We start from the raw sequence: 27,086 nt of genomic DNA, 5'->3' as shown, positions 1-27,086 counted from the left end.
AACTTGGCATTCCTGCATTTGGGGCCCACGAGTTACCTGCTCCTTCTAATGAAGCCTGTCAATCAACAGGTCCCATAGCCCCCAAATCCCAACTTTCCCGTTCGTTATCACCAGCCGAAATTCTCTTGCTTGTTAATTATTTTAGAGGCAACAGAGCATCATTTTTCAGCATGCAAACTCTGGAGTTAAAATACTTGGGCTTAACAATCTGGCTTCACTGGTTACTGACTGCATGGCCTTAGGAAAGTTGTTTAGTCTCTTTGGGCCTGAGTTTTCTCTTCTGCAAATAGATGCACTGGACCCCAGCTGAGGAAGCCCACACCTGTTGCTCAAAACACTGTCCCGCATTCATAGATTTGAACCAGTGACCAACACTTGAAAGACAGGAAAACAAACAAACACAACAGAGACAATAAACAAGACCAATACAAACTGACGCCTGAAGAAAGGGAAATAAGAGACAGGAAGGCTCCACCTCATGGCTCAGGGCTCAGCACAAAAATCACCCCCTCCGAGAGGCCTTCCCTGACTTCCCCCTTCAACATAACCCCCAGTCACTCTCTTCTTGCATAGCACTATCACTGCCTGAAATGCTTTTGTGTAGTTATTTTTTGGGACAGCATAGCATAGTGATGAGGGATAAAGTGTAGTACTTATTGGCTAAGTAGTCCTGGGAAAGTCATGTAACCTCTTTTACCTCAGCTTCCTCCTTTGTAAAATGGGGCTATTAGGGACCCAATATTGGAGGAGTTTGGTGAAGACATTTGATGAGCTTACAACGGTGCTAGGCGGGTGGTTGCTGTTGCTGTAAATAGCTTCTTTTCTGCCTGCCCTTCCTACTATGATATCAGACTCACGACCGCAAGAAATACATGCCAAGTGAATGACTATAAAGAAAGTCTACCTGGGGGCACCTGGGTGGCGCAGTCGGTTAAGCTTCCGACTTCAGCCAGGTCACGATCTCGCGGTCCGGGAGTTCGAGCCCCGCGTCAGGCTCTGGGCTGATGGCTCGGAGCCTGGAGCCTGTTTCCGATTCTGTGTCTCCCTCTCTCTCTGCCCCTCCCCCGTTCATGCTCTGTCTCTCTCTGTCCCAAAAATAAATAAACGTTGAAAAAAATATTAAAAATAAAATAAAATAAAATAAAGAAAGTCTACCTGGAGAGAGGGAATTTCCTACGCTGAGTGATTTTTTTTCCTACAAAGAAGGTGCTGATAGTGTTCAGCCTAGAATTGGGGTCTCTGGCTGGATGCCCCATGGCCTTCCCTTTCCCCTGGTTCTATTTCCAATGCAGGCTTCCCCCAGCCCTCCCACCGCCATTCAGCCCCACACTCACCCCAGAAGAGGAGCAAGGTGAAGCTCCCCATGGTCCCGTGTTTCTGTCATTAAAGAAGGGAACCTTGCCTTCGTTCTCTGCGTTTTCAGTAACAGAGGGTATGGGAGGGGGGAGGGGTGGAGCCAGAATTGCTCAACACGGCCGGAGCAAGACGGGCCTTTTTGCTGAATTGCTGCTAGATGAGGACAGTGTGGCAACCCCGTAATTTTCTTTCCGCCACAGTGAAGAGAAGTTGTACTAGCTGGTGTGTCGCCGTGTTCTCTCTCCTTCCCCCCAGCTCTTGCTTTTCCTTCCCCACCAGCGCCTACCTCTCAGCCTTCTTCCACTGCACCTATAAGTGAGCTACCACCACCTGTCCCCAGGGAAGCGAAGCCCAGACTCAAAGATCTCTTCCCAGCAGGCCCCAAACAGACAGCCATCACGGGCATCGTGGACCAGGCGCCATTCTAGACACATCGCCAACGAAATTCACTTTCATCCTCACATCCACATCATCGAGCAGAGATTCTGACCCCCCCCCCAGCCATTTTACAACAACAACAAAAATTAAAAATTAAAAAGGAAAGCGAGGCATGGAGAGGCATTGCAACTTGTCCAAGGTTACTTAGAGTCAAGATTTGAATCCAGGATCCTCTGGCTCCAAGCCCTAGCTCTCGAACCACTCCATATGCCTCTAGCTCTCCTACGTTTTACCCCAGCACAGCAGCACCCCCACCGCATTCCCAGCCCTAACACACCTGCGTGCACGAGCTCACACACACAGAGGGCTAATAATGCCTCAGCCAGGGTCCCCAGAAGCAGATGCTGAGACTGGGATTCTAGTGAAAGTAGTTTATCAGGGAGGTGACCCCAGGAAACGCCAGCTGGGGAGGGGAGCTGGGAGATGGGGACAGGAAAGGGTCCCCGGTGGCCGTGCATTCTAGCAAGTTGCACAGTGAGAAACTGAGCTTGATTCCACAAGGACCTCTGAAAGGCAGCCCAGAGCAGTCTTCAGTTACCCCAACTGACAGGCAAGGGAGCTGGGGTATTTGTCCACTGGCTACTGCCAGGCACAGATTGAGGTTGGTGTCTACCCACAACACCTTGGGCCTGGCCTCCAAACAGACAGAATGCGCATAACCCGAGTGCAACCCTGTGGACTGACAAATGTGAGCCTTGTGTGCCCTGAGGGGCTCAGGGTCATGGGTGTGGGTAGGCACCAAAAGCACCTACCACAGGCTAAAAATGAGGCACAAAAGCCAACCCCAAGTTCTTGGGAAGAAAAGCCCCCCACGTGCTTCTGCATTCTCCCTTTTGCTCCACGCACAGCAAAATACCCACCTTGGAGTTATGATCACTGAAGAAGATACATCAGTGGCCCCCTGTGTGCGCATCGGGGGGCCCTGCCCAGCGAGGCTGCACTTAGGAGCAGCACAGAAACACAGCAAATGCCACCAAGTAAGAGGAAAACAACCTCTGTGTCCGTCACGGAGAAGCGCTGGAGGACAAGCAGACTCTAGAACCAGATCCCCAGGAGTCTGAATCCCGTCTCCCCTGCATGCTAGTCATGTTCTTAATCTCTCTGTGACTCAACATTCCCGTGTGTAAAATGGGCCCAACGATAATAGGCTCCACTTCGTGGGGCTGATGTGTATCCGAGGAGTGGGCACTCCTGACATGTCTAGAACAAAGCCTGGCACGCGGGAAAAACTCCCAGTGTTGGTTGTGATAGAGAATCAGACCTAGGATCAAATCCTGACTCCAGTGTGTTCTCAAAGTGCCCTTGGCAAGTGGCTTGCCTCTCTGGGTCTCAGGTTTCTCGTGTGGAGAACGAGGGTGACGAGAGGCCGTGTCCCAAAGGGTCGCTGTGGGGGGCATGCCGTAACGTAGGGTAATACTACCAGCTGGGAACAATTTCCGGGACTTGCACGTTCTTCTGTAATCCTTGTCTGGGGCATCCAGAGTGTGGACACTAGAGGCAGACAGACAAATGCAGTGGCTTTACCTTACATTCACAAATCCTTGCGCACTCTTCCCTTCAAGAGGGAGCGCTCTCCTTGGGTGTGCGCTGAGTTTAGTCAACAGGAAAAGCAGCATGTGAGGCATCTGAGGTGAGAGGGTCACTGCGGCTTCCTGCTCACTCTCTCCTGGGATCATTCCCCAAGGGGAAGCCAGTCGCCGTGTTGTGAGGACACCCCACAGCACTGTGGAGAAGCTCACGGGAGGAGGAAATGAGGTTTGTGGCCAACGGCTTGACTGTGACCTCATGGGGGGGGGACCCTGATCCAGAACCACCCAGCTGAGCCACCTCCAGATTCCCTGAGCCTCAGGAACTATAAGAAAATACAACCTTGTTGTCTAAAACTTCCAATTTTGGAGTGGGGGGGTTGGATCATGCAGCAAGAGACAACTGGTCTACCTAGAAGCAATTTTCTCCATCAGCAAAATGAGGACAATACCAATTTCCCAGGGTTTGAGGTTTAATGTACTAAAATCACAAACTCCTGCCTGGCACAGATTAAATGCTCAGTAAAACTCTCTATTGTTACCATTATCATTCTCTTGCTATACTAGACTGTTGTGGCTGCTCATAGGAGCCCTAATACCAGCAAATGTCTGAACAGGAGAAGTCAGCAAAGATCATTTCATGCAAAGCTTTCTAATGTGGGTGAGTTTGGACTTGATCCTCGGGGCATCAGAAGGAATTTCAGCAAGGTAGTGAAGGGCAGACTGGGGTTTTGCAACAGCCATGCCCTGGACCCAGGCAGGAGCGCCCTCCCCTGGGAAGGCTGGGGCTGCATCCCGGGTAGAGAAAAGGGAGGTGGTCTGGTCTATGGCAGGGGCTGTGGAGACAGAGAGGAATTTAAGAAGCAGGAACAGCGGAACGGGGGGGGAATGTCTGGTAATCGGGGGAGTCTGAAAAAGGAATAGTTGACATTGAGAATGAGGATGGGCAGGGATGAGGCCATGTGACTTCCCTGACCCGCCCCATCCCCACCATAGCAAAGCACCACAAACATCCATCCGAAATGACACAGATAAATTACATTACAGGTCTGGAAGCCAGAGTCCCAAGGGAGTCTTAGGGGACGGAAATCAAGATGTAACCAGAGCTGCATATGGCTTCTGGAGGAAGTCCATTCCTTCTCCTTTCCAGCTTCTGGAGTCTGCCCACATTCCTTGGCTCATGGTCCCTTCACAGCCAGCAGTATGACGTCTTCCAACCTCCCTCCCTCTCTCCCTCAAACTCCCTCTTTCATTCTCTGACACTCCTGCCTCCCTCTTAAAAGGGCCCCTGTGATTACATTATACCCACTCAGACGATCCACAATAATTTCCCCCATCTCAAGATCCTCAATCCCAACTGCAAAGCCCAACTGTGTGAGGTCACAGATTCATAGAGTCAAAGGATTTGGACGTGGACAGATTGGCAGGCGGGAAGGAGATGGTGGGGGAGCCTTGTTATTCTACCAACAGATGGGGTCTGGGATCCTGGTCAGGGACAGAAAAACACAGGATGCCAGTCACCCTTTATTAAGCCCCAAACAGTTGACTGAGGCTATAAAGTCTGCACTTCAGAGGTCCTACAGGTCTGGGGACAGCCGCGGAGGGAGAAGAGGAAGGACGGGGTAGAGGAAATACAATTTCTAGCCACATGACTTGTGTAACCCTGGCCCCATAGGTCTTTCCCAGCAAAGGGGAAAAGAGGGGACATTCAAGACTGAAGAAATCAGCCTGGTGATGCCCAGAGGCATCACTCCTGCTAACGTGGAATGTGTTACCTTCTGGATGTGGTGGGGCTACTCTAGGATAGCCCCACCCAACTTGTCCTTGTTCCTCCTATAGTCTAAATCCTCCCAGGGCTCCCTATGATCTTCAGGATGAACTCCAAGCTCACTAATATGGCACCCAAGACCCTACCTAGTCTTGCACTGGTATCCCCCACCGGCCTCATTTCTCCCTTCCCCTCCAAAACCTAGTCATCCTAGACCAACTAAAGCCCTCATAGGGGACGCTGTTGATGCTCTAAAACCTCCCTTTAGCAGCTGAAACACCCATCCCCCAGCTGCTGTGAGCATTGCCTGTTAACAGCTAGCTCACGGCTTCCCCTTCCTCGGTGTCTGCCCGAAGCCTCAGACGCAGCCCAGCTGGTCGACAGAGTTTCAAAAGCCCAGCCCCATGGTGAGATCAACCCAGGGCATTCCTTAGGCTCCAGATTCCCCATGGGATCAGGCTGAGGTTAGATTCCAGCGGAGACCACCTCCTTATAATGAGGCAAAAAAAAAAAAAAAAAAAAAAGGCAAGAGAAATGTAGCTTAAATTAAATGTCCTTAAAGCTCATCAGCCCGCACCTGAAACATGTAGCGTGGGACCTTCCTAGAGGAACTCATGGCTGCCTTACTGCCTTCATGCTTTTGTTTTATTAAAGACTAAAATAAGCTTATCTCAACAGCAGCGAGGTCCCAGAAGCCTTGCTTCCAAATTCCTTAGAGACTTAAGCTATCCTTAAGCCCCACTAACTTAAAAGTGTATAATCAGTCACCCCTCACAACCCCAGTACTGCTCTCTCTGCCCGCAGGTCCTGTCCCCGTGCTATAATTAAATCACCTTTTTGCACCAAAATGTCTCAAGAATTCTTAGCCATTTGTTCACGTGCCCCGCTTCATGATTTTATCATTTTGGTGCCCTTACGTGGGGCTGAGAGTCTTTGCATCTGGACTCTGAGCCTCGTGCAACCTTGGTGAGTATGTTCTCCTCTCCTCCTTTACTCTCATCTCAGGGGCCTTTCGAGGAGTATGGTCTTCTTGGAACACTTTCATGCCATGCCGACTGCTCAGGCTGCAAGCCTCTAGCCCGTGGCTACTCTATGGGGAGGAGAAAAGGCAGGAAGTTAGTACCCTGGCCAGAATGGTAATAAGATCCAGAAACCTGATGCCCTCTCTTTATGCCTGTCCTGGTACAAAGTTGTCTGTCTTGGGCACAGGACAGCCACCTAAGTCCCCAGGACGGCTGCCAAGCCTAAGACTCCCATGGGAGGTTTCCTCCTCATTGGTCTAATGCGATCCCCTCCACATCTCTGGTCCAGCTGCTCCTGGCCGTGAGACCTCTGCTCAGAGCCGGGGGAAACCAGTACCTGATTGAATTAGAACCCACCTCCTAGGGAAGTCAGCTGTAAGCACTACACGTGTCAGAACGTTGCTTAGACCATGATGGATTTCTATCTTTACTCTTTTTCATCAGTGTCCCCTGACTACGGAAGTTCTCTCTTCTGCAGGAAACAGAATAAACAGGTCCATCCCTGAATTGCCCTAAATCAGGACCCCAATCTAGGGGCCTCGTGTAGAAGTGTGTTTGGCCACTAGTCAGGCTGATAAACTCCCTCCTGATATATTGGATGATTATCTAAACAGGCCTCCTCCTTAAGGAGCCCCTCCCCCTGCCCCCAGGTCACAGGAGTCTTTTCCTTCTGTTTCATTCTCGCCCCAATACACTTGGTACCTGTGCTGCCCTTAACCTTGTTTTTCGGTTCCACTCTTCAGCTCCGTCAGAACACCATCCTGGGTTTAAAAAAACCAAAACAAACAAACAAACAAACAAAACAACGGTTACACTTGCTCAGCTCTTTCTCTCCCTCCTACCAGGCTACCCTCCCTCACCTCCGCTCAACGTCCTCCCCAGCAAACCCCCCATGCCTGAGAGTCCTCATGGGAGGGCCCAAGCTCCCAGACTCCAAACAAGGGCCAACTATGTGAACATCTTGCTGAACAGGTGCATTAGAAAATGGAGGAGGGTCAGTAATATCTCCTCCAGCCCGAGAAGTCACTTTAAGACCGAAAAGCAAAGCAAGCCACTGCATAGAGCCGACAAACTTGCGTTCAGGGTGTCTGACGGACAGGGGGATCAGGTGGGCGACCCCCGCACCCTCCGCAGCTACTCTCTGCCCAGTCCTGACGTAATCCCCAGCTTTTATGGAGCAAGGGGCATGGTGGTGAGGTCACGGGGTCGTTACCTAAAGTGGGGCCTTCTGTGCATCACTTTAGGGAAGATCAGAGCACCCACAGGCCTAGGATTCACAGCCCCCAGCGAGGTCATTGCACCTGGCGGGGGCCAGAGATGGAGTCAGTCCCGTCAGTGCTCCTAGCAGGTTATCCAAAGAATCAGATACCTGGTCTAAGCAGGACACTGACCGCTCAGAATGGGCACTGGCTGTGAGCCTAAGACAAGATCCAGGGGCCGCCTCTGGGGCCAGCCACTAATGCATCAGCAGCTGGGTCACGGGATATCTGACGGTAAAGTCAGCTATATGCGGTTGGCTTGGAGTCATGATTCCGTACCAGCTAGAATGGAAATATTTCCATGTCTTTTTGGGTTTAAGGTATACAATGTTTCATTTGATATGTTTCCATATGGCCATCTGACGGCTGCCAGGGCATTACCTAACACCTCCGTCTCTATCCCGTCACATAATTACCGTTTCTTTTTTCTGATGAGAACAGTAAGTAAGACCCAGTGTCTTTGCAACTTTGTTAACTATAATCACATGGCTGTGCAGGAATCCCCAGAAGTCATACTTACTCGTCTTCTAACTTAAAGTTTGTGCCTTTCAACCAATGTCTCCCCATTTCCCCCACCTCACCCCCACTCCTGGTAATGACCATTCTTCAAAAAAATTTTTTTTGGGGCGCCTGGGTGGCGCAGTCGATTAAGCGTCCGACTTCAGCCAGGTCACGATCTCGCAGTCCGTGAGTTCGAGTCCCGCGTCAGGCTCTGGGCTGATGGCTCGGAGCCTGGAGCCTGTTTCCGATTCTGTGTCTCCCTCTCTCTCTGCCCCTCCCCCGTTCATGCTCTGTCTCTCTCTGTCCCAAAAATAAATAAACGTTGAAAAAAAAATTAAAAAAAAATTTTTTAAATGTTTATTTATTTTTGAGAGAGAGAGACAGAGACAGAGCACAAGCAGGGGAGGGGCAGAGAGAGAGGGAGACACAGAATCTGAAGCTGGATCCAGGCTCTGAGCTGTCAGCACAGACTCTGACCTGGGGCTCGTACTGGTGAACCACAAGATCATGACCTGAGCCGAAGTCAGATGCTTAACTGACTGAGCCACCCAGGTGGCCCTGGTAGTGATGACTTTATTCTATTTCTACACATTCCACTTTTTTAGATTCCACATACAAGTGAGATCATAACAGTATTTATCTTTCTCTGTTGGACTTATTTCACTTAATATAATGCCCTCAAGTTCTGTCCTATGGCAGGATTTTCTTTTTTTTTTTTTCTCCTGTCTAAATAATATTCCTGTGTGTGTGTGTGTGTGTGTGTGTGTGTGTGTGTGTGTGACATGTTCTATCCATTCATCCGTTGATGGACACTTAAATTGTTTCCATGTCTTGGCTATATTTGTGAGCAATCCTGAAATGAACATGGACATACAGATTATCTTTTTGATATCGGGCTTTGATTTCCTATGGCTATATACCCAGGAGTGGGATTACTGGACAATATAGTGCTTGTCCAAGAGAAATAAAAGCATATATCCACAGAAGGATTCCCCCCACAGATGTTTGCAGCTGCTTTAGTCACAATTGCCGAACTCTGGACAGAGTTGCAACGTCCATCGACAGATGATGTATCTATGCAATGAAAACAGAACTACTGAGCCCCTCAACAATGTAGATGAAGCTCAAAGACCTTATGCTCAGGAAAAGAAGCCAGACAGAAAGGACACAAAAGAGTGAGGTGCCTGGGTGGCTCAGGCGGTTAAGCATCGACTTTGGCTCAGGTCATAATCTCACGGTTTGTGGGTTCGAGCCCCGTGTCAGGCTCCGTGCTGACAGCTTGGAGCCCGGAGCCTGCTTCAGTTTCTGTGTCTTCCTCTCTCGCTGCCCCTCCCCTGCTCTGTCTCTCTCCCTCTCTCTCAAAAATAAATAAACATTAAAAAAAATTTTTTTAAGACACAAAACAGCAAATACTTGAAGAATTCTGTATTAGGGCTCCCCAGAGAAGCCAAAGCAAAAGGAGAGAGGGATTCCAAGGAATTAGCTCTTGTGATTGTGGGGACTGTCATGTCAGAAATCTGTAGGTCAAGCCATCAGGCTGGGGACGCAGGTAAGAGCTGATGCTTCTGTCTTGAGTCTGAAGGTTGGAAACTCAGGCAGAATTTCTAGATTTCTATGTTGCAGTCTGGAAGCAGAATTCTTTCTTTCTTGGAAAACTTCTTTGTTCTTAAGGCCTTCAACTGGTTAAACAAGACCCATCCGCATTATGGAGGGTCAGCTGCTTTTCTCAAAGTTGACCTATCTCAATGTTAATCACATCTTTAAAATGCCTTCAGGGGCACCTGGGTGGCTCAGTTGGTTAAGTGTCTGATTCTTGACTTTTGGCTCAGGTCATGATCTCAGGGTGCTGAGATCGAGCCCTGCACCAGGATTCTCTCTCTCTCTCTCTCTTTCTCTCTCATAAACAAACAAATAAATACCTTTACAGCAGCATCTAGACTGGTGTTTGACCACACAACTGATCACCATACTCTAGCCAAGCAGACATAAAATTAACCATCACAAAGTCCAACAACAGGATATTCTAGAAAATGCAAACCATATATTGTTGGTGGAGGGGAGGGGGACGAATCCTGGGGTGGGGACTGGAGGCAGAGGGAGAAGGAGGGAGAACAGGGGGCTTAAAGAAAGTTAGGGAGATGATGGAAAGGTTCTGTATCTCCAGCAGAGGCTTTCAAAACTCATCAAATTTTATGTTGTGAAAGGAAGCAGTTTCTTGTACATAAATCACTGCCTGATAGACTTAGAATTGACCCCAAAATAAAGAGTGCCCACGATTCCACCGAAGTGTTTCATTGTGCATCGACGGAAAGGAACCCAATTAGTTTATGCTATACAAAGCGACCGAAAGACACAGGGTGTGAGTTTCTGTGGTGGGTGTGGCCTCTGACATTTGTTTTCCTGTAGAAGCTGATCTCACTTCACAGCGATGAACACATTTGCCCTAGAAAACTATAAAACATTCTAAATCTATACTTCCTCAAAAGTTAACCATGAGACATCCAAATGCCTACGGCTTCTGTTTCCTAACTGCACTCTGACCCGAGAAGCAGTATTCCTTGGCATCCATCCTTGTGGACAGACTCGGTCACCGCGTTTGGAACCAACACTGGATGCCATCGTGGGAATGCGTGGGGACTTGCTAATTCCTTTGGAGCGGATACCTGGCGATCACCAGAGTTCCTACCCCCCCCCCCCCCCCCCACTCTCTCACTCTCCCAATTTCTGCAGAAACTCAGCGCCCTGGATGGTTTCTGCGAGCGCTGCATCTCACAAGGGCAGAAGCCACAGCCCGAGGGATTGTTCCCCCCGATCTCATCCAGATGCTGCCAGAAGGAGGATGTGGACGTGCAGAAGCTTTGGGGAGGCGGTAATAAGCCATCATATTTGTTCCCCAAACACGGGGCCCCGGAACCCAGGCAAACAGAGGGCAGAGTCTGAGGGAAGTGAAACTCCAAGAATGTAAGAAGTGGTGGTCTAAGAAGACTGTGGTGAAAACAGGATTTTTTTTCCCCATCCTTCACAGGACTCCCGTACTCCTGGGCAAGGTGCCTGGCCGGGGGGGGGGGGGCCACACCAAAGTTCATCATGCGCTAAGTGGGGCACCCTGGGAGCACGCCTGCACCTGCCGGGGTGGGGGGCACCTTCTTCTAATCTTCACAAAGACTTGGAGCAGGCCAGCAGGGGCCACCATAGGAAGCTCTCGCAATGGGGGGGGGGGGGGAATTTTTACTAATTTTTTTAAAATTCTTGATCGCACCAAGCTCATTCTTCAGACCTCAACAGAGTGGTCTAAAAAACTAAAGAGAGAGGGGGCACCTGGATGGCTCAGTCAGTTAGGCGTCCTGCTTTGGCTCAGGTCATGATCTCGCAGTTCATGGGTTCAAGCCCCGTGTCGGGCTCTGTGCTGACAGCTTGTAGTCTGGAGCTGCTTTGGATCCTGTGTCTCCCTCTCTCTCTGTCCCTCCCCTGCTTATGCTCTCTCTTTCTCTCTGTCTCTCTCTCTGTCTCTCTCAAAAATAAAGAAATATTGAATTTAAAAAAAAAATAAAAACTAAAGAGAGAGAGAAAAAACCTGTCCCATGCTTGACTTGGTTTCCTGAAATTCCACTATTAGTCATTCCTTTGGACAAAAGCATTTCTCTTCCAGAAAACTCAGGGCATTGACATAACAGGCTCCTGAGAGCCTTGCCAGGCTTGATGATTCCTCTGCCCGAAACACAAATTTCCTCCCCACTTTTCCATGGTGCACTTTCTCCATGAATTCCGGCCTCAGCACAGAATTCTCCATGAATTCCTCCCTCAGAATGAGGGAGGCATTCCCTGGCCACCCAATCAGGAACAAGTGCCGCCCCCCCCCCCCCCACCCCCAGGGCTGGGGACTCAGCTTCCCCCCCCCTCCCCCGGCCGCTGACCCTTTCTGATTTCAGAGGCCACTGTGTCCTGGGCAGGAAGGGAGATGCGGATTATATAAGGCCCTATGGGTCATCCTACGGATCCAGCCTGATGCCTGGCCTGTCTGATGTCTCTCTGTGCTTTTCCCAAGTGGATCAGAAGTGGGGGAGACTGGTACTTGGGGCGCCCGGGGGGCTCAGTCGGTTAAGGGTCTGACTCTTGATTTCAGCTCAGGTCATGATCTCACGGTTCATGGGATCCAACCCTGCATCAGGCTTTGCACTGACAGTGTGGAGCCTGCTTAGGATTCTCTCTCTCCCTGTCTGTCTCTCTCTCTGCCCCTTCCCTGCTCGTGCACACACTCTCTCTCTTTCTGTCTCTCAAAATAAATGAATAAATATTTCTGAAGAAAAAGATGGCCACTAGAGGGCAGCACATAGCTTCAGGTTAGTGCCTGAGCTCGGCAGAGAGAGTTTAGGTGACCTGAGACCTCAGTCTTCAACACCAAGGAAACACAGCATTTTGGGTCCCTGAGGAAAGGCTGTCCTCGAGTAAATACTCCCCATGCAATATGATGGGGCCCTCCATGAAAATCTGCCGCAGGAAGAAACTTTGGGAGGTGACCGATATGTTTTTTGTCCTTGATATTGGTGATGGTTTCCCAGGTAGAAACAGTATCCCCAAACTCACTGTGATGCATACATTCAACACGCACAGCTTTTTAGGTATTGATCATACCTCAGTAAACTAGTTTTAAAAAGAAGAAAGGAAATCTGCCCCAAACCTGACTTCGCTGAACTTCCACCATTAGAGAGTCATTCCTTTAGATTAAGCATGTCTCTTCCAGAAGATAACAAGGTACTGACTCAACAGCCCAAGTGGAAGCCCCTGGAAGGGATTAGAGAAATGGGAAGGGCCTTGAGACCACAGTAAAAGGTTCTGATTAGAGTCCCTTCCACCTACAAGACATTTCACCACCTTCTTAACAGTACAAACATGAACATACCCCTCAAAGACCCCAGATCCAACCTCCCCTTGCCCCTCTAGGCCCTTCCATCTGTATTTCTCGCTCTGGCCCCATTCTGGCCTCTGGAGGCTGGGAGCACTTGTATCCAGGAAGACCCTGATATTAAGACCTCCGGGCGTCATGTCCTTCCCTGTGGCTTTGGGGGAAGGAATAGGGGTGTCATTAGGCAGCATGACGAGGCTAATCAGCTGTGAAGCCAAAAGCATCAGGAGCCCCTGGTGGTGCCCAAATCTGGGCTCATACAGACGGGCTTGTGGACAAGCACACATGTGCAGGTACACACACAGACACACTCACACACACATTCTTTCCCTGCTGTCTCCTCCCTTCCCCAAGCAGGCACCCAGGTCGGCAGAGCAGGTCGAGACAGTACTGCCACCGTCCACCAGGGGGCAAGCTTGGCCTTACTTTGCAGCCTTCTGCTGCGGAAATGCCTCCAGGTCGTGGGTCTTGCCTTTCTAGATGTTTCTGCCCGATCCAGGGGCTGCCCGCCTGTGTCTGAGGTCTGCCGCCACCAACTTCACGTACGGATGTCTCCATCTGAGTCTGTGAGTGCCCAGGAGAGGGCGCACGAACGAGTCTACTTGAGGGTGTGGATTTCCAGGGTTGGGCTTGTCTGGCTGAGCCTCCGAGACGTGTCTCCACGTCTGTATACAGCAGCCTTACATATGCACGTGTGTGCGCGCGCGCGGGATTGCCTGTGGACACAGCGTGGTGGTAGTGTTGTATCTGTGTGTGGTCCTAGTTTTCAGTCTGTGTTTGACGAGTTTGCAGGAGCATTTGGGTCTGGGGTCTGCTGGCCTGCTGCGGTGTGGGGAGCATCACTGCGCCTCCGTGTGTCTGGACCAGTCTGTCTGCAGTTGCACGCGGGCAAAAGCTTTGTGTCTGGCTGTGTCCACCTGTGCGTCCGCGTATAATCGGCCGCTTGTGTGTATTTGGGGGCTGTGTTTCTTCCCGACCATCTGTATGTGCTTTTGTCCCGATGCTGCGGGGTTTCTTTGGGAGGCCCTTCGTGTACACGTCACGTCTGTGATACGGACAGAATTACATCCTCCCCCAAATCCACATGGTGAAGCCCTGAGCCCCCCAGCACCTCAGAACATGACCTTATGTGGAAATAGGGTCTTTGCGGATATAACAAGTTAAGTTGAGGTCCTTCTGGAGGCAGGGTGGGCCCCTAATCCAGCCTGACTGGTGTCCCCATAAGAAAAAGAACTTTGGACACAGACATGCACACAGGCAGGATGGCATGTGAACACTGGGTTGTGCGGCCGTGACCCAAGAAGCTTCCAGAAGCTCAGAGAGGTGCCTGGAACAAATCCTCGGGCATCTCCGGACCGAGCACCCCCTTGATCTTGGACTTCCGGCCTCCAGAACTGAGACAGTAAATTTCTGTTGTTTAAGCCACCCCGTCTGTGTGCTTAGTTACAGCAGCCCAAACAAGCTGATAGAGTGTGTGTGTGTGTGTGTGTGTGTGTGCACTCGTGCACAAGTGTGTGTATGCATCCCCAGGCAGCCAGACGCAATTGATTGCCAGCATTAGAGAACCAGGACATTGGGGGGCTGCTGTGTGTAACCTTTCTGCACCAGCAGAGGGGATGAGAGCTGTGCCCTCGAACCCAGCTCCCCAACCATCAGCAGGCCCCTCCGGGGCTCACCTGAGGCCCCTCATCCTCACCACCTCCTCCGGCACGTGTCTTCAGGAAGCCAGCCACAGGCTCTCCTTGCCTGGCCCCTCTGGGGGACACGTAAGAAGATAGGTCCTACACCGGGCCTGACCTGGGCTCAGCTTGACACTTAACTCCAGCCCCGCTCTCTCCCTTCCCTCCTAAGAAAAGCAAACCAGTTCCCAGAATCCACAAAGCACACCCTCACTTGCACCTCTCCCTTAAGAAATGTCCCTGCATTTTTCTTAAATACTCCAGCTCATTGTTCAGGTACCACCCTAGATGTTCCCTCCTCCAGGAAGCCCTCCCTGACCATCCCCTCACCCCAAGACTGGATGAGCTATGTCTGTCTCTTTTCCCATAACCCCTCGCGTCCCTCAGTATGAAACACGTCACTGTGTGTTCTGATCACCTAGCTGATGAAGAGTCCCTGTTAGATCGTATGCACTTCGCAGGCAGGTCTGTGCCCGATTCGGTCACAGGGCACAAAGCCGGTGTACGCGTTTGCTCAGGCTGCCGTAACAAAGTGCCACAGACAGGCCAGCTTGTGCAACGGGGGCGTGTTGTCTCACAGAGGCCCGAAGTCCAAGATCAAATGTCAGCTGGCTTGGTTCTCTCTGGGGGTTGCTCTCCTTGGTTCACCGATGATCCGTGAACGTCTGTGTCCCCATACTTCCAAGGACACAGGTCACATTGGATTAGGGCCCACCCTAACGACTTTGTTTTGATTCAGTCACCACTATAAACACTTTATCTCCAAATACAGTCACATTCTGAGGTCCTGCTTAGGACGTCAGCTCCTGATTTGGGAGGGGATGTAGGTTACCCCATAACAGCAGGTGTCATGAACTGCTTAACACAAACACAAGTGAAGGAATCATGAATGAATGATTTAAAGGTCTCTCTGGTCGATTCTCGCTTTGCTCCAAATACTCACACCTCTCTCTGTGTGAGGATTAAACATTCCTGCCCTGTTAACGTCACTCTTAGTTGTTCAACCTGCTTTAGCCAGCGCGGTGCACAAGGAAGTGGCTCTTCCATTCTCCAGAAGAAACTCTGAGAGCCACTGAGTGGTCCTGACATCTCTCCTTCCTTCCTGCCATGAGCCTCGTGTATCCTGAGCCTGGTATGTCTCAAACAGGGTCTTCTCCTTCCGGAAACTTCTTCAGCACAGTCGACGCTAACACATCAAGGAGTTGTTTGTAAGACACGGAGATTGGAAAGTCACTCGTTACTGCAGAACACGTGGCCTAAAGTGACTGACTTTACAGCTTGTACCGTAAAGACCCCCAGGTCTGGGGTGGGAGCCCAAGGCATCACTGGGGGTCGAAGCTCAGCCTGTGGCTGGAGGACGGTGATGCTTAGGACCTCCAAGAACAAGTTCATAACCTCAACCTCATCAACACCATTGAATTAGCCCAGGTAGCCACCTTAAGCAAATTCATGGCGTGGCTCAGGGGATGAGTCATGGGGGAGGGCAGAAAACCCCCACATGGTCCTGACCTCTGTGACTCCAATATCCCCTTTCCAGCCACATGGTTCTTCAAACACAGAAGATGCTTCCAGACTCCAGTGTCCAGATCCCGCACCTGGCCAGGTGTGCACAGGTGTCTGGGCCCTGGTTTCCTCTGCTTGAAGACAGAACTAGGAAATCTACGGTTCCCACCAGCCGCTGGAGTGATGGGTAAGAGGGTGGCTTTGCACTTCATCGCTGGACAAGTCTACACCCTCGGACAGGTGACTTCTCATCTTCCTCTAGTTCAGAGAAGTGAAGTCACTTTCCCAAAGTGTTACAGCTAATCTTCCAGGACCAAAACTGACCTGAGGATCTCCCCGGAGTCCTGGCCATGCAGCTCCACGGGCTGCCTCTGTTATTAGTGTGCAGCGGGTAACAGTCAGAAGTATTAACTATTTCCCCCCAAATCAACATATAGCCCATGGCCCTTCCCCAGCCTCCAAAGGGTTATTTCTGCAACCTTCAGGAGAGTTACAAAAAACCCAAACAGCTTTTTGGCTTTTGAGTTTCAAAAGCCTCTTTTAGTGGGGCGCCTGGGTGGCTCAGTCGGTTGAGCGTCCGGCTTCGGCTCAGGTCACGATCTCATGGTTTGTGAGTTCGAGCCCCGTGTCGGGCTCTGTGCTGACAGCTCGGAGCCTGGAACCTGCTTCTCATTCTGTGTCTCCCTCTCTCTCTGCCCCTCCTCCACTCATGCTCTGTCTCTCTCTCTCTCAAAAATAAATAATAAAACATTTAAAAAAAACTTCAAAAGCCTTTTTTAGAGATTTTGCATCTTGGCTTTTGAGCCTCAAAAATCTAAGCCCCAGGGGAGGGGAAGGAAAAAAAGAGGTTAGCGTGGAAGAGAGCCAAAGCATAAGAGACTCTTAAAAACTGAGAACAAACTGAGGGTTGATGGGGGGTGGGAGGGAGGGGAGGGTGGGTGATGGGTATTGAGGAGGGCACCTTTTGGGATGAGCACTGGCACTGGGTGTTGTATGGAAACCAATTTGACAATAAACTTCATCTATTGAAAATAAATAAATAAATAAATAAATAAAACTTAGAGATATACATATAAAAAAAAATCTAAGCCCCAAAGGATTCCTGATAAAAGTCTGGCCATAGCGGGTTCTAGGGGCTGGAGGGAGGAAGGACTGGGGAGTTGTTGCTTAAAGGAGACAGGGTTTTCATTTTGCAAGATGAAAAATTCTGGAGATTGCTTGCACAATTAATATACACCACAGTACTGGATGGTGCACGTAAAACTGGTTAGGGTGGTTAATTTTATATGATGTAAATGTTGCCACAATTTTTTTTAAGTAAGTCTAAAAATTAAAAGAAAAAAAAATCTGGCCATGTATGTGGAAGAGCATTCACCACGCTGAAGCTACTTTTCCTGCAACAAGATAGTTCGTGGCTCCCCAAGGTGGGGGAGAAGAAACAGGTCCAGAGAAGCATCCCTGTATCCTATCCGCACACCCCTGTTTAGGTGGCTTCAGGGTGATACGGGAGGAAGAAGGTTCCCTGGAGCCCTATGGAACCCAGGGTTTAGCAAGCCCTGCAGACGTTCCCCCGCACCCTGCACATGGCACCTGTTGGGTAGGGATGGCTGCACGCAGGCACTGTGAGCACCCCACCCACAGTTCCTCAGTACTGACAATATCCAACAGGTCAGCAGCTCCAGAAACACCTGTGGTCCTCCAGCCAGCAGCACACGCACCGCCTAGATACAAGCTGTTCTCGATCAATGACTGATAGACGTTGGCGAACACCCACCCCAGCTCTTTGTCCTTCAACTGCAACGCATGGCCTACGCAGACCTCCAGGGATCCCCAACAAGAGTAAGCCCCCAAAGGCCACAGTTGTCACCTGCCCATCAGGGCTCCCTGTACTGCCTCCTGCCTTTTCCCTTCTCCCTTCTCTCTCCCTTCTGGCTACTTCCTGGGATCACCTGCCGGATTAACTTTGCGCACCCAAATCCTTGTCTCAGGCACTGCTTCTGGAAAAGCCCAACCGAAGACAGTGACCATACAATCTGTCACCCAAACCAGGACCCTTTGAAGAATGAAAAGGGTCGTGATTAATAACTACACCAGGACTATTGCAGATAAACCAAGAAGTACAGTGGTTCCACTCGGCATTTCCGGACAAACGGCCAGATGTCTTGCGTGTGCCAAGAGAGACACGGAAGACGTAGAGGAAACAGAGGTGAAGCAAAAGCAAAGACATCTGTCTGCAGATGGCAGTGAGATAGGGAACCTCCATATACCAGCTGTCTGCCCAACACCCCAGTGCCAAAGGCCCTGGAATCTTGGGGGGAAACGGACTAACACGAGGTCTCCACCTCTTAGCAGAATCGGAGAGTAGTGAAGGTCCAGCACAGGCAAAAACAAAGCAGAGTTAACACTTGTTGTGATCTGGAATCTGTGAGTGTAAAATTCTTCCCTGCCTCATGGGGGCCCCATTTCCTTCGTCGGGTCTTATTTTAAGTGGCACGGTAAGATGATAAAGCTGGGAGGCAGGGATCGGGGAGAGGGCTTTCATCGGTGTCCCCGTGTCCTCTCCCACCCTTCCCTGTCATCCTGAACAACTACAGTCCTTCCTTTCAACATTTTATTAAAAGCTGTTGCCTCGAGCCCCGCCTTCTCGAGGGGCCCCAGGAGGAAATCGGTGTGTTATAAATTAACCGTGGCAGAGCATCATCCCAGGAGCCCTGCCAGCTGGACGCTGGCCCTCCACCATCCATACCGGTGCTCAGCCCGCTGGGACCTGTCACAGCCCCCTGGCCCTGCTGCCTGCTCATCCTGGGCTCAGAGCCTGGAGTTTCTCGTCTCTTGGCCAGTGCGCCAAGCTCAGCAGTATTCAGAGTAATCTTCCTCCACGTAGTTGGAGGGGAACCAGCCAACCTGGAGAGAGAGGAGGAAGTGGTTAGGACAGCCTCTGCACGTTCCCCGTTGTTCCCCAACCCACCGGGCAGGTTCCCTCTCACCTCAGGACCTTTGCACCTGCCACACCTTCTACCTCAGAAAGTACATCTCCCAGAGGTATACGTGGCTGACCCCCCTCACCCCGCCTTCCAGAGAGCTCTCTATCATATGTCACCCTATTCATAAGGTCTTCCTGACCTCATTTAAAACTGCAAACCCCACCCACCTCAACACCCCTTATCCCTATTCTTGGCCTTATTTTTCTCCATAGCACTTGTCAGCATCTTGTTCATTATATACGTTACTTATTTATTAGCTTGTTGTCTGTCTCCATACCCCCGCTACCACATGAGCTCCCCAAGGGCAGGGATTCCTGTCTGTATTATTCATTAGATTCCCAAGAGCCTAGAATAGTTCTGGCACACAAGAGATTAATAAATATTTCTTAAAAGGATGGATGGATGGATGGACAGACACATGGATGGATGGATGGATGCGTGGACGGGCGGGTGGGGACACAGATGGGTAGATGGGTGGGTGGGTGGATGGATGGATGGATGAGTAGAGAGGTAGTGGGATGGATGGATGGATGGATGGGTGGATGGATGGGTGGATGGATGGGTGGATGCATCATAGCCCACACCTTCCCATATACCCCCAAAAGGCTCTCTCAAACCCCAACTGCCCTCCACTGCATACTGAGCTTACCTTCCACAATTCTTAAAAAAAAAAAATGTTCACCTAAGCAATTACCCAGGCTGTTTTTTCATGTATGTTCCCCCCCCCCCCCCCCGGTAGAACATAAGCTCCTGACCAGTGTCCTTATCATCATTCAACAAATATTTTTGAGAAACCATTACAAGCGAGGCAGTGTTCTAGAGACTAGGAATTAATTCATGGGTTAAATAAAGCAGACTCCCCCTCTTTGTGAGACAAAAATAAGAACCAGGTAGAAACGAACTTCATTTGTTAGAGGTCCCTCCTGACAGTCCGAATTCAAGCAGGCAAAAAAGCACAAAAGGCAAGAGTGGTCAGTTCCAATTATGCCTCTTCATGCATTCAATATTTATGTGTCACACGCTGTTCCAGGCACTGGTGACCCCGCAGTTAACAAGATAGACAAAAATCCCTCCCTCTGTGTCCCCCAAACATGCCAACTACTCTCTCACCTCAGGGCCTTTGCACATGCTGGTCTCTGCCTGGAATACTTCCCACCACCCCCTCTATGATCTTCTCACCTGGCTAACTTCACTCATCCCTCAGGGAAAACCTTGGCCTCTCTGAAGTGCTTCTGACCTGCTCCCATCCTGCCCTGTGATTCCCCATCTCAACCCTGACCACTCAGCATTGTACCTGCTTGGTTACAAGTCTATTCTCTTCACTAGACTAGGAGTTTCATGAGGACAGTGCCTGAACAGCCCTCATTTTTGTCTCCTCAGCACCCAGAAGAATGCTCGACACATAGTAGGCTTTCAGGAAATAAATGCAAGTTACGTGAAGGAATGAAATCTTTATGTCCTTTCCTCCCCTCTGACCAGGGAAGACCTCCCCACCTGCTCCATTCCACAATTCCAGCACGCCTCCACTATAGCCAGGTCACCCCCATGCCCTTTCCCCAGGCTGCCAAGATTCACCCCAACTCACCCGGCCATAGATCTCCCCTCGCCACCAGCCTTGTTGACCTTTCTTGTTAAGGATCTTGATGATGTCACCCTCCTTGAGGGACAGCTCTGATCGGTCCCGGGCACAGAAGTCATAGCGTGCTTTGGCTGTACCAAAATACTTCGTGCTTCCTGCTGTGTAGGGGAGAGCAGAAGTGGGCAAAGGGCTTGGAGCAGATACCCACCCCCCATCTGGGGACAGTCTGCTTTCAGGAAGGTAACAGGAGGATGGAAAGTCCCTCAATGCTTCTTTGTGCAGAGGGTTAGATGCCCTGAGAGGACACAACTGTACTTCTGGAATCATCTTTCCAGCCCAACCAGTATCCAAATTTAGAAAATAATGCCATTTATGTATTTTTTTAATGGTTGCTCTATATCTATAATGAAAGAAACAGGAAAGCTATGGAAAAATTCATTTTACGCTGTTAATATTAATTATCCTCAAGAGGACCAAGGGTATAAAAAGAGGAATAAAAGAAAGATGAACAAGAGGTGGGGGGGGGAGCTTTTCATAGTAAACTTTTCATAGTAAAATATTAAGCAACACTGTGGAATGTAAAACTACTTTGTAGTATTTCTGCAAATGTGCTGAGATCCGTGTGTACATCAGGGCAAATCAGCAATGTGCAGACAGATACATTTATTTCACTGGGTGATGGGGATCTTCCATTAAGGATCGGAGTCCTGATGTTATGTTGCTGCTGCTTTTTCAAAAACGTTATATTTTAACAATAATTAATTAAAAAAATTTTTTGTACATTTATTTATTTTTGAGAGACAGAGTGAGACAAAGTGAGAGTGGGGGAGGGGCAGAGAGAGAGGGAGACACAGGATCGGAAGCAGGCTCCAGGCTCCGAGCTGTCAGCACAGAGCCCGCCGCGGGGCTCGAACCCACAGACCGTGAGATCATGACCTGAGCCGAAGTCGGACGCTCAACTGAGTGAGCCACCCATGCGCCCCACAATAATTAATTTTTAAATCCCTCTTTTAAAAAAAAAATTCTGGATGTATAAGAATTCAGAAACTTCAGGATGCACTGCAGCAAAATGAAATGTAGGTCAGAGTAAGGAATTTAAAAAATAAAGAAAAATACGGAAAACAAGAAATACAGACACAGGCTAAATAATTCTTGATATTGTATTTGAGAAGTCAAATGCAATCGTTAAGAAAAAGTTCCTTAAGCATATGTTGTAATTATTTTAGTTCACAGCACACTGTATCCAACATCCCAGATAATGTCAGTGAACCTATGGGTGAGAGAGGCAATTTTGCCTTTTTGTGGGAGAAGGTTACAGATACTCATTAGCGCTTGATATTGACCTCTACCTGGTGGTTTGCTGATGGCTCTCCTCTCAGGCTCCTTGAAGGGGAACTGCAGGCAGGTGTCCAGAGACTTGAAGCAGTCCTTCAGGGAATTTTGCTGGTAAAATTCCACCAGCTCCTGGAGGGACAGAGGGACGGAAGCTCTGCCAGTGGGCCAGCCCATGAGGGGCCGGGGCTGGAAGCGGTTACAGCTAACTCCTCGGGTGCAGCAGATCCCTCTTCTGACCTCCCTGGCAAGTGACTCCTGGACTGTTCCCCGTGACGGGGGGCTCATTCCCTTCCTGAGCAACCAGGACTGTTTTATGGGGAAGAGATCACATTGCCTAAAGCTGGTTCTCTTAACAGCCAACTCACTTGATAATAAATTTAACAAATAATCAACTTGCCTGATACCCAGCTCACCAAAATCAACCCCCCCCCCCGCCATGGATATCAAGAACCTTATTTTTATAATTAATTATTATAATAAGAATAATAATTCCGTTTATTGAACACCTACTACGTGCTGGTCAGTGTGCGATCACACATCATCAGAATGTCCTAATAACCGTGAAAGGAATACATTCATGATTCCCCCATTTTAAAAATGGAGAAACTGAGTCACAGAGAAGCCAAGTTCCTTGTCCAGGGTCTCATATCTGGAAAAGGGCAGATCCAGAATACAGTCCCCTGGAGGAAAGGGGCAATAGAATGTAGTGGCTAAGACAAAACAAAATGTCTCATGGTTTGGAGTTCTAGATTTCAAAAATGCCAGTATTATGAAAGACCAAAAAAAAAAAAAAAAGAAAAAAGAGAGAGAGATTTTAGAAAGACTGACAAACTATTACAAATGAAAAGAGACTAAGGAGACAAAAGCTAAATGCAATGTGTGATCCTTAATTATATCCTGGAGGAAAAACAGAGCTATAAAAGATATATATGGGGCCATCAGAGAGTTTGGAAATTGGACTGCATATTACATAAATTTTGCAGCAATGCTCAACTTCCTGGGTATAATAATGATACTGTGATGAGGTACCAGAATGTCTTGGCTCTTATGGATATTCATGCTAAAGTATTTTTTGAAGAAGGGTCTTGACACCTGCAACTTACCCTTATATACAGCAGATTAAATGTGTGTAGGGGGCGGGGAGGGATTAACAGAGGGCACAAAAGAGGTAACAATTAGTAAATGTACATGAAAGATCGTGAATGTTCCTCTCACTATTCCAGTAACTTTTTGGAAATTTTTCAGAAATAAAAAAAAAAAAAATGAGGAGCAAAATTTTCAGAAACAAGTTTGGGGGAGGCAAAAAAATTGTAGAATAAATTAACAGTCCCTAACCTTTTAGGAAGCCAAGGATCCGTTGGAGGATCGAGTGAAATCTGAGACCCTCGCCTCCAAGAAAAATACATTCAGGTATGTGCAAAATTCTGGATGTTCTACCAGAGGACCCAAAGCTCGGCAAGGATCCACAGACCGTAGGTAACATCCGTGTGTCTTAGACCCATGGGCTTAAAATGTCTAAAAGATTGCCCAAAATTACAAGGCACCAAACAGGCATTTGAATTCTCAGTGAAAAGATCATTGAACAGATGAGGTCTTGAAACAAGACCAATGCTCTTCTGTGACACAAGGTAAGGACAAAACATCGATTTCACCTGCATGTGAAATGGGATGTCCCACAGTGACTTAAGGGAACACTGGAGTTCTTTCTACAGCATGTCTGGCACTCACTAAGTGCTCAGTAAATGCTCATTGCCATTCATCATCAGCCATCAGGGGAATGAGTTGAAAGCCAGTTGTTCCACAGTGTTCTTTGAGAGGCTTCTCAGAGTGTGTGAAGGTGGGGGGGGGGGGTCCTAAGATGAAGCTTCAGGGAGGACCCTGCCTCGATGCTGGGAGACTGGGGACAGGGTAGATTGGCCCTTACCGTAAGCCCCCGGAAAGCCTTCTTCTCTGTAATCCGGTACAATCCTTCTGCTGTCATGATTTTAATGTGTTTGACCTCAACATTATACCTGGAAGCAGTGAGAGAGAGGCCCGGATGGTCACTGGGCCCTGAGGCTGGGGACCCAAGCTCATCTGTCCCCTGCCAGGTGTCAGCCCCAGTCTATACACCCCCAACCATGGAAGGCACAATCTTGACAAATTCAGGGAGGGCGAGACCACTGAATCACCTTCCCTGATTCAGAGGGTTGTTAAGAAGTCACAAAGATCTTGTAAAGAAAGACACGTTCTATATCAGAGAAGACGAGATCTATCCTTCCCCCAAGGTGAAGGACCTTCCACCAAGATGGCAGACCACAGGTCAGTAAGGGCATGGAAGAGATATTCACATCTGCCAACAAGGAAACCTAGATAACAACAACAACAACAACAAAAATCCGACTACAGAAAACTAGAAATGATGAGGAAAAAAAATGCTGAGCTCTCAAAAAAGCAGGGGACATTCCCAGTGGCCAGAAATGAGGTTGAAACGAAAAACCAAGCTTCTTGCATGAACTGCTACCCTACAGGGTTGGTTTATCTTAGTCACCAAGTATCTTATGCCTTGATGACCCCACAGAGACATGGGATGAGTTACTGGGTCCATGGAGGCGGAGTTAGCAGTGAGACCTGCCTACACCCCATAAGCCTGGACGGTCAAATGCTACATCCTCTAGAAAAACCACCCATCGCACAGACAGCCAATAAAAAAGGTCTGTCTCAGACTCAACACAGAAAAGTCACCCTTGTGAATTCAGAACCTCAGACCTGCCCTCATGCAGGTTTTGGTGTTTGAACTTAAACCACAGGTACAGCCTGGGAAGCTAAAGAATTAACCTAAAAACAAATCCACCTGTTGGTGACCCCAATGAAAACAAATGCAAAAGCTCTGGAGACCCAAGCAGCAGAAGACTGCCACCAGGAAAGCCCCACCCGAGATCACAAGACAAAATTTCAGGGGCGCCTGGGCAGCTCAGTTGGTTAAGCATCCGACTCTTGATTCTGGCTCAGGTCACGATCTCACGGTTCGTGGGATAGAGCCCTGTGTCGGGCTCTGTGCTGACAGTGCAGAGCCTGCTTGGGATTCTCTCTCTCCCTCTTGCTCAGCCCCTCCCCCACACACTCTCTCTCTCTCTCTCTCTCTCTCTGTCTCTAAATAAATAAACTTAAGGAAAAAAAAGACAAAATTACAAAACCAACCAGGAAACAAGTCACCGTGAGTGAGAAGCTCACACAACAGACAGACATGAGTGAAGGGACCCACTAGCCTTGGGTCCAGGTGGCATTTCTGCCTCTCACTAGGATGAGCTAAATGCCTTTTGGAGATTGTCTGGGAGGCATATCGTTTTCTTGTAGGTGTCAGTCAAGTAAAAGGAATAAGACGGATAAAAACACCCAGGACGCCACAGGGCTCAGTGAGAGATGGCTGTCAGGATAGTTCATTCCCTTCCTCCCAGGCTCCTTTCTGCAGCACCCAAATTACAGGGAGTCAGGGGTGGGAGGAGTTACTTAATGCTGATGGCAAATTCTGCTGAGTCCTTCACCCGCTGCCGCACCAAGAACGTCCCATCCGAGCGGTTGGTGAGGATACTTTCTGCCCCGGCGCGCTCCATGGGGCCAGCGTACCTGTCAGGATACATCAGGGAGAGAGGTCCACACGGCCCCTATGCTTGAGCCCCCACGTTGTCATACTGAGGCCACTCTTTCCCCCATCCTGTGATTTTTCAGCAGGTGACAGTCCCAGGGCGGGCTGCTCCAAAATGGGCCACTTTGGTGTCAAGACTATTTTGGGTTAAAAAGCAATCAAAACTCTTTATCTTCCCCCCCCCCCCCCCCCCGCCCAAAAAAAAAAAAAAAAGAAACTGCCCCAAACGGATTCGGACAGAGCACCTGCTGGGGGCAAAGAGCTGTCAGCACAGACACGTCCATTAGTCTACGAACGAAGTACCACAGACACAGAGGAACCTAGCAGGTCCTGTTTGATCAAATCTTCTGTGACCCACGGCTTTTGAGTGGCCCAGCAAACATGTGTACCAAAGATTTCCTCTTCTTCATCTTCCAGAGAAGTGCCTTGCTTCCCTTTCAAAGTCCCACACCGCTGCTCCCTTCTCCTTGGTTCAGAATGACGTACATGCCTCCGTTTGCCCGACTGTCTTGGGATTTCAGCGTCTGGGTGGCGTTCCCACACACACAAAATTCAATTTGACTTTTCTCCTCTCACTCTGTGTCGTGTCAGTCTGATTCTTAGTTCCCCTAGAAGGACCTTGAAGGGGACGTGAATTCTGGATCCCTGACATGCCCTTTTATAATGAACTGGTAATCTCCTAAGTAAACCATTTTCCTGCATTCTGGGAGTTTGTGTTAGCAAACTGGGGACGACGTTGTGGGAACCTCTAATTTACAGCCGGTCGGTGGGAAGTCCTGGAAGCCTGGACCGGACATTGGCAGTCTCCTGGGAACCGACCCCTAACCGGTGGGGACTGCAGTCATCTTTAGGTGGGCAGCGTCACAAACGAACTGAACTGCATGACAGCCAGCCGAGAGGGGAGAATTGTAGAACTGCGTAGATGTGGGGAAAAACCCACACGCTCGGCTGAGACTGTGAGTATAGAAAAGCAGACGTTTTCCCCTTTACTCTGGAATTTGGCATTACTGGGACGGGCATTTACCGCATCCACACTCCTTGCCTGTCTCTGTGGCCACCAGGACAGAAGCTGGATGAGAGGGCTGAGACACTAGCCTCGGAGACCAACTGCGAAGCGGGAGCCAAAATACTCCGCCAGCAAGGTAAAAGATAGCAAATGAAGGAAGGAGTATTTTAATGCAATACTTTTAAAAGTCAAAATGATTGCCAAAGCAGACAGAAAGGGAGCAAGGCTCTGACATGCACCGCTTCGTGGACGGATCCCGAACATAGGATGCTCAGAAAAGAGAGCCGTGTGTGGAATGTCCAGAAAAGGCACATCCACAGACAGGAAGGGGTCAGAGGAAGGTGCTGGGGGCTGGGGAGGCAGGGGGGTGACCACACACAGGGGCAGGGTTTCCTTTGGGGGGATGGAATGTTCTAGACTTATAGTGATGATGGCCACCCAACCTTGTGAATGTAGTAAATGCCACTGGATATAAATATATTTGTGCCATAATGTAAATATATAACATAAAGAATATATATTAATATATTATATATATAATATATATAATATATTATATAATATATCATATATATAATTATATATATGATATATCATATATA

General features: G+C 49.2%; 2 protein-coding genes across 2 annotated transcripts in view; both read right to left on the bottom strand.

Moving 5' to 3' along the window:
• Positions 1 to 1,428, bottom strand: part of ADGRE1 (adhesion G protein-coupled receptor E1) — a 61,544-nt gene extending 60,116 nt beyond the window's left edge. Inside the window, exon 1 of the mRNA XM_040449678.1 lies at positions 1,335 to 1,428. Within this exon, the coding sequence (XP_040305612.1) occupies positions 1,335 to 1,365 (31 nt within the window). The 5' untranslated portion in view covers positions 1,366 to 1,428. The remainder of the gene's footprint in view (positions 1 to 1,334) is intronic.
• A 17,124-nt stretch (positions 1,429 to 18,552) lies between these two features.
• VAV1 (vav guanine nucleotide exchange factor 1) overlaps positions 18,553 to 27,086 on the bottom strand; it is a 47,740-nt gene continuing 39,206 nt past the window's right edge. The window contains exons 21-25 of the mRNA XM_040450170.1: positions 25,343 to 25,459; positions 23,778 to 23,865; positions 21,868 to 21,982; positions 20,525 to 20,676; positions 18,553 to 18,859 (exon numbers count right to left, since the gene is read on the bottom strand). Of these exons, the coding sequence (XP_040306104.1) occupies positions 18,806 to 18,859; positions 20,525 to 20,676; positions 21,868 to 21,982; positions 23,778 to 23,865; positions 25,343 to 25,459 (526 nt within the window). The 3' untranslated portion in view covers positions 18,553 to 18,805. The remainder of the gene's footprint in view (positions 18,860 to 20,524; positions 20,677 to 21,867; positions 21,983 to 23,777; positions 23,866 to 25,342; positions 25,460 to 27,086) is intronic.

This window comes from Herpailurus yagouaroundi, unplaced genomic scaffold (assembly GCF_014898765.1).
Source record: "Herpailurus yagouaroundi ecotype Mexico unplaced genomic scaffold, PumYag 200, whole genome shotgun sequence".
Classification (NCBI taxonomy): Eukaryota; Metazoa; Chordata; class Mammalia; order Carnivora; family Felidae; genus Herpailurus; species Herpailurus yagouaroundi.
This window is presented reverse-complemented; position numbering and strand designations above follow the sequence as displayed.